The sequence below is a fragment of the Rhagoletis zephyria genome, unplaced genomic scaffold, assembly GCF_001687245.7.
Source record: "Rhagoletis zephyria isolate East Lansing unplaced genomic scaffold, Rhagoletis_zephyria_1.1 Rzeph_scaffold_00009, whole genome shotgun sequence".
Lineage (NCBI taxonomy): Eukaryota > Metazoa > Arthropoda > Insecta > Diptera > Tephritidae > Rhagoletis > Rhagoletis zephyria.
Genome location: NW_016157093.1, coordinates 417,128 through 427,592, shown reverse-complemented (window position 1 = coordinate 427,592; position 10,465 = coordinate 417,128). Strand labels below are relative to the sequence as shown.

Sequence of the window (10,465 nt, the reverse complement as noted above, 5' to 3'; positions counted from 1 at the left end):
GCTTTGTTGTTTTTCAGCCACGTTATTGCCATACGCACCTCGTCATAGTCAGGCGGTGGAACGTCGACTCCGTCATCATCGACTGCGGGCTCGGGTTCTTCTTCTCCACAACTTTCCGTGCTGCTATCATTTAGTAGGGCGGAAAAGTGTTTCTTCCATAATTTAAGTACGCTCTGGACATCAGTTACTAGGTCACCATTATTGTTCTTACAGGAGTGCGCCCCGGTCTTTAAACCTTCCGTAAGTCGCCTAACTCTCTGGTAAAATTTTCGGGCATTCCTCCTGTCGGCCAGCATTTCAAGCTCTTCGCACTCACGTATTTCTGCCTCTCTCTTCTTGTTGCGGCAAATACGTCTCGCTTCCCTCTTCAGATCCCTATNAAGTGTTTCTTCCATAATTTAAGTACGCTCTGGACATCAGTTACTAGGTCACCATTATTGTTCTTACAGGAGTACGCCCCGGTCTTTAAAGCTTCCGTAAGTCGCCTAGCTCTCGGGTGAAATTTTCGGGCATTCTTCCTGTCGGCCAGCATTTCAAGCTCTTCGCACTCACGTATTTCGGCCTCTCTCTTCTTATTTGATTAGTTCGCATTAAAATTGAGTTCTGATGCATAGTGCATAAGAGAGCAAAATAAAATCGCAGTTTTACTATATTTGGCCCCTAGTTTCGCATGCATATTTATTTTTTTTTGTGTAAAACTCTTTATTAAACAAAAACAATTTTTTATATTTCTTTTAGACAATGGACACTTGAGTGGTCTGCACAAAAGTGTTCTTAAAAACTCAAAATAATGAGATTTTTAAGAGGGACCGAAAACGCGTTCCTGCTTTGGTATAGTTCTGCATGAGCACAGAATCTAATTCTAGGAACGTTTCCACAAAAAAGCCCAATGGGAACAAAAGTATTGAGGATACTTCGAACGGGAACAAAATGTGCGGCAACGTTTCAGTGAAGAACGAAAAGAGAAAACAACTCTCGGGAATGATCTCAAGAAGAGCAGAATGAGAACGCAACTTTCGGGAACGTTTTCAGTGAGAACAAAATAAGAACGAATGTGTCGACTTAATTTGCATATTTATCTTTCAATCCTTTTTTGATTAATTTTAATATTTAAACATTTCAAACAAATGGAAAGGTTTAAGAAAATTGTTGTTCTCGCTTCCTTTCTTCGAAAATAGTTCAGGGAAGATTTGTTCCCGTTTCGTTTATTTCCCAAATTGTTCTTCGAGAGAAAGTTCCTTAGAGGTTTGATCCCGTTTAGTTCTTTGTCAAAACGTTCCGGCATTGCGCATTTTGCTTTCTTACAGCCAATTTCACGAAAGCGATTTAAGTAAAAAATTATTATACTTTTTGCTCGGTCCCTGATTTTTAATGTTATTTTTGATAATTTTAAAACCTTTCAGGACTGTAGTTAGTTGACACTTAGTTCGTGAATTTGCTGTCGCAGAAGACCGGCCACTGAAACCTGAAAGATCTTTTTTATACCTAAGAAGAGTCCCTAATCTTGAATGACCAAGCTGGTGTAAGCCTCGCTAATACATGCTAAACAAATTAATGAATCCTTAGATCGATTGTAGATGGATGAAAATGTACCAATCTTTGTCTGACCAAGGCCGGATAGTCTCACATAATGTGCTGTGGCGGGTTATTGTTCTCAAGACACTTTTATTAGATTATTGGGCGAATACAAAAACGTACGGCCGGTTAACTATCCAATGAGTAAGCTGATATTTGCTCTACTTAGGACACTAATCTCCATCATAGCGAAAGGGTAACCGACGAGCTCAAGAACCATGGTCCGCCTAAGAGCTTCGAAGAAGAGATGAGACCCCAAAATGGTTGTACCACAAAGACATTTGGGGATCATATGTGTGTGAGTGAGGCTAAAAACACTTGGCCAACATTCCTGAAAAATATTTCTTCTCTCTATGATGTACTAAAATTCAGCAAAATCGCCAAGAAGCTAGCACGAAGGGCATGTCGCGACAAATGTGATAATTTCCATGCCAAAAAAAGTCCTTTGAGCAGATGCATTTTTTTTTTTAATATAATTACTTTTATAATTTTATAGCTGGGTGGATGATAAATACCCACCCCGCTGCAAATTTTATAATTTCCTAAGAAAGATAATAATAATTGTTGTAATAATTCATTTGCAGGTATCTACTATACCATGGCGATAATTGGGCCCGCTGTTGGTTACGTGCTTGGTGGGCAGCTTTTACTGATTTACACTGAATTCATGACTGTGGATGCCGCAGAGTAAGTGAACAAAAACCACATGTTTGTATTTCAATGTATGGAAAATATGGGAAAATATTAAAATAAGTGTTTAAGAAAATAACGTTTAAAAATTGTGCGTTATTTACGTTTGTTTGTGTGGCCGCCACCGATAAGCGAAAAGCCGCGATGTGAAACTGCTGACTGGATGCTGCGCGCGTGGTCGGGGCACTGGTGTATGGCTACAGGTGTTTACTGTTAGCGGCTGCTGGCGCATTATAGCCCGAACACAATGAAAACGACGAGCTACAACCACAGCTGTCAAATTATTTTAACACGCACTCTTATGTAGATAATTATTTTGGCGACGACCGGGCTACGCGACGGCTGTGGTTGTGGCCAGATTAGATCTATTTCTATTTTTCTGGCGACAGATAAGGTTCTTCCTCTTCTTTTATGTCAAACTCATACAAATTCATGATGTCGCTGCCGCGTTCAAAGAAATCATGTTGCCATCGACAAAGCGCTTAGATAATAAAGATGACAAATTGGAAGCTGTGGCCGGTAGCTCGTCGTTTTCAATGTGTTCAGAACTTAACACTCTGCCCGGTCGTTTCCATGTCATAATAAATCCTCTTGAAGCAGGTAACATTGGCATCAGCGCGTTGTGGAACAGTGGCTGCGACTTTGTCGCGAGGGAGTCATAAAACAAATTTTCTGCTGTCAACAGTGTTGTTTATGCGCTTTGAATGCGGGGGCAGGAAGGTGGGGCGGTTCATAAGCTGCGACATGTAACTAAAATGGTTAAACGTTGCGCGGGCGAGTGAAAGACGACGGATCATCCCTTATTTATTGCCAAGGTGATGCAGATAGACGTGCAACTGAGCTTTTTTAAGAAATTATTTGTATTTAGAAATAAAAAAAAATAATTGTAGGAGAATTGGTGTAATAATACCGGGTATAAACGTAATGTGTGTACGTATGGAATAGTAGCTTATGTCTGGAAGCTGGCTTTAGTATAATGCGGCATTCCCTTGTTTCTTTAAACGGTAAGGAATTTTTTGATGAGACTTAATATGAATATTGACTTGCTAGTATCGGAACTATTTCTTGTACGTTTATTTGCCAAAAGTTCTTCAACGTAGGCTACGAATGCCGCATTATACTAAAGCCAGCCTTTCGACATAAGCTACTATTCCATACGAACACAGACATATACTTATTATTTGTATGTAAATTGAGCATCAAGGCATCTATTAATCAATGGTTGGGGGCTGGGCGGAAAAGTTGAAGAAGTCGACTTCTACCAGAGACCATGATACAAAAAAAGAAAGTAGTTCCATTTTGAAATTTGTTCGTAAATTGCTCAAGTAACACTGCCACCTCAACAAATTATTGTTTTGGAAATTTTAATATTTTTTTAAGTAATCTTTTATGCGCTGAAAAAAATAATAATAACTCGCAAGGTAAATTTGTGTACTTATTTCATCGTATTAGCAGAGCTGTTAATAAGTGTGTATTGATTTAAAATATATTAAATTACCTTACGGCAAAACAATTTAGCATTATTTGCAGTGCTACATGAAATATTATCTGTAGCTCGAGTTACTGGCTCTTTAAGAAATTTAGATATTAGGATGTTGCTTTAATTTCGATCTTTTTTAGTGGAAACATGCCTTTGCTAGGGCCGGCACCTTGCCGTTGGTGCGGGACTTAACCGAATCATGACCAGTTCTTATCAGCGGATGGCAGTGCAGTCGTTTCTTTATCTCTATATATCGGGCGAGTGCACTCCATTCCCCTGGTTCGGGCTGCTCGTGTACGGTGACCAAGAACTGCCGACCCCCGAATCCAGGGTGTTAAGTGACACCGTGCTCATTGGAGGGTTTGCAGCCAGGGGGTTTACCAGACCGGCTGTATTATAACGGTGCCTTTCTGATACCAGGCTGCCTCAGGCAGTAACGGTGGTCTTGCCGCGGCATGGGATGCTGCCGTGGTGGACCGTTAATTTCCCCTTACACTGCTTAGACCACTGCGCTCGCCTCGTCGGGAAGGGGGTCGTACGAACAAGATGAATACAACTACAATACAAAAAAATAAAGATAAAACAAGACAAATAAAACTTCGAGCAGCGAACGATCGTTGGAGCCGGCATCCAAAGTTGTCTCTACCCCGGTTGGGGTTCTGAGGAGGCGAAAGCATCTCCTGCTAAGACCACGAGTGGGGCCGGCACGGCCAGCGCCGTAGGGAAACTGGAGCTGGCTAGCGGCAATTTCCTATGCAGACGATGTTGCACTCCTAGTAAAAGGTTAATACCTGAACACGCTATATGAACTTACCCAACGGTGGCTTAACGTAGTTACTAACTGGGCGGGCAAAAGGGGCCTCGCCGTCAACGCCAGTAAGACAGAACTGGTCTTATTCACAAGAAAATATAAAATCCCCGCCGCTGTTCTTCCCTTGGTTGGACTTGGTTTTACCCATGATTCAATAATGAAAGGTTTTGTTAGAAAAACTTTCTCTCGCTCTAATTTTATCAATGGCACTCCCACCCTACTCCTAAAAACAAAAACAGTGATATTTATTTTCCAAATTTCTTTGCAAGTTTTAAGAACATTTTTAAATTGTTAATAGTGAAATTTTTACTTTTTAAATTTGAAGAAATGTTTGTTCTTCATTCGCTGGCTCCAACAAGACAAAATGGGTGAGAATCGTTGGACTACAGAAATTCAATGTAGGCTAGAGACGAAATTCCCTTAAATGCCGAAATGTGTTTGTCGATATTCGTGGAGACCTCTTGATTCTGCCAAGTCGCTGTTAAGTAAAGCGTGTAATGTTTTTGGTAAATGAGCCAACGAAGGTATTTAGGTATTGTCCTCCACAACACAATCCTGGTGTCTCCGAATGAGATTTTGACGCAATATAACATTGCCAAACCGCATCCATAGGCCCAATCGCCACACGACAGCTCGGTTTAGTCAATGGCGCGATGTAATTGCACACTTAAAAGGTGATATTTTTTATATTTTGATATTTTTAGTCATTCAAATTTTTTTTCGTGCAACCCGGCGTGAGTTGAACGCAAAAGTTGCCTGAAAAATAGCCTCGCGCGAAAGCATATTTTCCACAAACAAATAGCCTCTTCATATCCATCATCTGGCAAACAAATACAACAAAAAAAAAGCTGAAAGTGGACCATCCATTCTCGAGTTATGCGGCACGCAAGTTTGGTATATACATAGAAATATTTATTTTTAATAACAATCGGGGGTTATATTCGATGTAAATAAGCTTTTTTAAATTGAATAATTAAATCAAATTCGTTTTTGTTTTAAAATACCACTACTCACTATTATCCACACCATTTTTTGGAATTTAGCTCCCATTTTAGGAAGTGTGATTGATTTCTTCTCCTTTTTCTCCTGCTTCCATAAACCATTCCTGTGGGTGGGAGTGCCAAATTTTATAAAAAAGCTACTTACAAAACCTTTAATAATTGAATCATGGGTTTTACTCATGATATAACAAAAAGAAGGTAGTTTCACTTTTAAATTTTTTGACATAAACTGTGCTTACTGACGTTTATACTTTCCGTAAATTGTTGAAGCAGCACTTCCACCTAACCAAATAATTATTTGGGAGATTTAAAAATTTTTTTAAGGAATTTTTATTTCATTAAAAAGTAAGTTGTAAACACACGAGGTAAATATAACTTGTTCATGTACCCCGTTTTTTTTTAGTACTAGCCATATCCAAAATCTGTGAAAAACGCAGTTATTCATATCTTTAATAGAAATGTCTAAAAGTGCGGGAAACCTCGAAGTGAAGTGTTTTCCCTAACAAATACTAAAAATTATGGTATTAAGAAAACCAATTTGTAAATATGGTCGCAGCGTCCAAAAAAACTAAACCCAAAAACAGTAACTGTAAGTGTTTAAGCAAATTTAAATCCGAATGAAGGAGCTTGAATCAACGTCTGCATAACAGGGACATATACATAAATATGTAGTACGTACAAATTTACTCAATCTGAGTTGAAATGGTTACGTATCCTTTTTGACACATTTTCTCCGATATGCTTTCATTTTCGTGATGTCTAAACTAAAACGGTTAATCATACATTTTTTAAGCATATACCAAAAAAATACCCAATACAGTAATCCATATATTCGTCCAGGTATTCTACATCTTCCATATTTTGCGTTTGGTATCTGAAAATAATCGTCAATAATTAAAAAAAGACTACCATCAAAGGACAAGTTTTGAAATACATTACAAAATATATTCTTCGAAAAGTAAATAAAGTTAAAAGACAGCACCTCGAGAAAAAGGACTATCCTTTGAAATAAATCACGGATGGTCATTGTACTTATAACAGATAAAATACTCACTCTACTCCTACTGGTATCGCGATTTACTCTAATTGAGCGCATCCGTTCCTCCGGTTGAAATCTTTCGCGCAAAAGTGCTCGGAACAAACAAACGTTTCTTTTGATAACGCATTTTCAGTTACCATGCACGCGGATATCCACTTTTCCCGCATATATGGTACCGCCGGGAATCGAAAAAACTTGTATGTTGTTTTTTTCGCAGTTTACAACAAATGGGAGCAATGGCGGCTAAGAAGAAGAAATGAAACTTTAAAAAACCTTTAAATATTTGTATCATGTCAGAGACGTTCCATCAATCAAAAATTTATGCATATGTACCTACATGGGCAATTCTAGGAAACTTCGAATTTTTTTGTGAACATTTTTTTAATTTTTAATCGTCTGAAATTTTTAGTATACGTTCCTTCAGCTGCTAGATGCAAAATCCAACGTGGTGCAACGTTTTAAAGCAATGCACCATACGTTTTTAACGTTTTTACGCGTTTTTTTTTTTTGAAGTGCAAAGTGGGCGTAATTTTAGTCCGATTTCGAAAATATTCAACATATAGCCTTTCTATGCCAAGGTCAATAATTTCACTAAGTTTGGTACAAATTGATAAATCGGCTACCGAGATACACATACAGTGAACCAAATAAAAACTGGGACGCGATATTTTAATAAGTTTTTGGCTGTTTTTCTTTAGTTTTTTGAATATTTATAATTTTTTCTAAAAGTATAAAGTTTGACCGAAATTTCTAACTTCTTGGTCAGCGTCCTTTCGTTTTTTGGGCCATCAAATTGTAGTAAAGCAAAGTGCAAATTTTAAGTATCTTGCACTTACCGTTGATTTTTGGCTATTTTTTATTTATTTTTTTTTTGTTGGCGGTGCTATGCATTTTTTTCATAACAATTTTCGAACATAAATTACCAAAAATCAAGGGTAAGTCCTAGCATCTATAGGTCTTTCATTTGACACCTCATTTCCGAAAATCGAACGAACGGTGCAGATTTGATGACATGGACAACAAATGCCTTATATATTGTTTTTTTTTTTTGTAATTTTTCTTACTTTTGTTCGCTCTGTAACTTTTTAAAGAACAATTAAAAAAGTGGTCCACGAGGATCATAATTCAATAGTATATTGTACAATGGAGCACAAATGTATTTGGCTAAATTTTCCAATTGCAGACGATGTGCTGATAAAAAATATGCATTTACACTTTTGTGCACGCATCTTAACCTTTTAAAGAAGTTGGTTATTTTTTAACTATCCGATAACAATTTTAGGTACGCACCAGATACAGTCTACTATAAAAAAACCGCGAGTGTCAGAATTTAAAAAAAAGCAGTCACGCCACTTTGACTCTTCATAATTTCTTTTCTATTGCAAGCACATACTTCTAACGGGCTACATTCGATTCTCTTCTCTAAATACTACAAGTTAATTATAAACTCAAACCTGAACAATTAACGCACCAAATTTTGCAACGTAAAATTAAAAAAATAATAGGAGAGTCACACTTTTATTTGTGAAAATTTCCCTATTTTATTTGCATATTTGTCTAGAAAATATGTACGGTGGCTCTTTTTTTTCCTTTACATAATCTGCACAACTTATGTAACCGGATTTTTGTCAATAAACCACCGAAAATTATGTGTCCGAATAAAAACCGGCGAGTGCATTCAAATTTTGTTGTTTCGACAGAAATATAAGTTGCGTTCCTTATCTCCCAGAAATAGTCAGAAAAAGTCCGAAGTAGTCAGATTTAGTCAGAAGAATTTTTGCTAGCAAAATACTGAAAAGTGTCAAACTCGACTGAATTTAAATTAACGGAAATTAAAGAATTCGCAAAAAGTGAGAATAATCCAAAAAGTAAAAGAGGCAAAAAATAATTGATATAGTGTTTATTGTGCTTGTGCTTGTGTGTATGTGTTTTGTACATACATTTCTATTCTAATTTGACGTTAGTTTTGTTGTTGCCATTCCTTGGACTACAAATTTGGTTTTTTGCGTTCCTTTACTTTTTCTTGTTATTCTCTTTTAGTNCAAAAAGTAAAAGAGGCAAAAAATAATTGATATAGTGTTTATTGTGCTTGTGCTTGTGTGTATGTGTTTTGTACATACATTTCTATTCTAATTTGACGTTAGTTTTGTTGTTGCCATTCCTTGGACTACAAATTTGGTTTTTTGCGTTCCTTTACTTTTTCTTGTTATTCTCTTTTAGTGAGCGCATTTTGCTTACGCTCTGGCATTTTGACACTTTTCAGATTTTTGTCCAAAAAGATAAGTAATGAACCTATATTCTTTGGTTTGAGTGAAAATAAAAACCAACAAATGATAAAAACGTCAACATTTCTAAAGCTGGCTCTCACAATTGCACCTTATAAATAGGTGCAATCCCGTATTCCTCGGACCAAAACTGTCAAAAAATAAAAATTCGCTCAGAGCGAGAGAGTAAAATTGAAAAGTACGGGACCGCTTTCTAGTAAAAAATGGTATCTTCTGTCAACTTCAACATAACCTTCAAAATGTGGTTGTAAATTTTTGCTTATTTTGTATCGATGGCTGAGTGGAAGATCGACCTATCTCGGCAGCCAGTTCGAAAACGCTTTATCTCAAAAAACTTTTCAAGAACGCCCTATTTCAAAGTTCGTTTCAAAAACGCCCTATCACAGCTACCGATTCAAAAACGCCCTATATCAGCATATTTTCAATACATTTTGAAGTGAGATAGGGCGTTTTTGAACTGAACTTTGAGATAGGGTGTTTTTCAATTAAATTCTGAAATAGGGCGTTCTTGAAAAGTTTTTTGAGATAGAGCGTTTTCGAACTGGCTGCCGAGATAGGTCGATCTTCCACTCAGCCATCGGTATGTAAACACACTCAGCTCACACATGTAAATAACCAAAAATACTTTCAAATTCATTACAATCCAATTGAACAAGTAATTAAATACTTTTCAACCCGAATTAGCAGAGTAAACTTTTTATTTGTTTACAATTTGGTTGCCAAGAACACTACAGCTGATCGTTTGACACATTTACCAGAATTTACCAGCAAAAGATTCCCGGACTAAAACTGGTAACTTCTGACAGAGAGAGAACCGTATTTACTCTCTTTTTTGTCCTCTCAATAGTCAGAGAACCAAGTACGGGATCGATTTCGGGACTAGTCAGAAATAGTCAGAATCAGTCAGATTTTACTGGAAAGCGATCCCGTACTCGGTTCTCTGACTATTGAGAGGACAAAAAAGAGAGTAAATACGGTTCTCTCTCTGTTAGAAGTTAGCAGTTTTAGTCCGAGATTCTTTTGCTAGTAACTTCCGGTAAATAGGTCCATTCAATATAAAAAAATTGCTACGAAATGTTACTAGTACTTGCAAGTTTTTACTGGAAATGCCTTCAATAATCCAAAATATTTGCAAGAGAGACCGAATTCGAGAGCGTAACAACCCGAGAGAGCTGCAAATTCTTGCAAGTAAAAATTTTACTAGCAGGAATTTGCAGGAGTTAAAAAGTAAGGTTATGTTTCAAATTCAAATGTGGGTTCTAATGAATTTGAAAGTATTTTTAGTTATTTACATGTGTGAGCTGAGTATGTTTGCATACAAAATGAGCAAAAATTTACAACCAAAATTTGGAGGTTATATTGAAATTAACAGTAGTTACCATATTTTACTAGAAGGCGATCCCGTACTTTTCAATGTTACTATCTCGCTCTGAGCGAATTTTTATTTTTTTACAGTTTTACTAGCTTTAGTCCGAGGAATACGGCATTGCACCTAATTTTAGAACAGATTGTCAGATTTGAGCTGTTTTTTTTCCTTGTTCGCTCGAATTCGTTTTTCTTTCGAATAACATGAGCAACAATGAA

The 10,465-nt window shown here is 36.9% G+C and overlaps 1 protein-coding gene across 1 annotated transcript in view; it reads left to right on the top strand.

Moving 5' to 3' along the window:
• The window catches only part of Oatp26F (Organic anion transporting polypeptide 26F), a 44,316-nt gene that overhangs the window by 26,810 nt on the left and 7,041 nt on the right, over nt 1–10,465 (top strand). Inside the window, exon 4 of the mRNA XM_017609459.1 lies at nt 2,160–2,262. Within this exon, the coding sequence (XP_017464948.1) occupies nt 2,160–2,262 (103 nt within the window). The remainder of the gene's footprint in view (nt 1–2,159; nt 2,263–10,465) is intronic.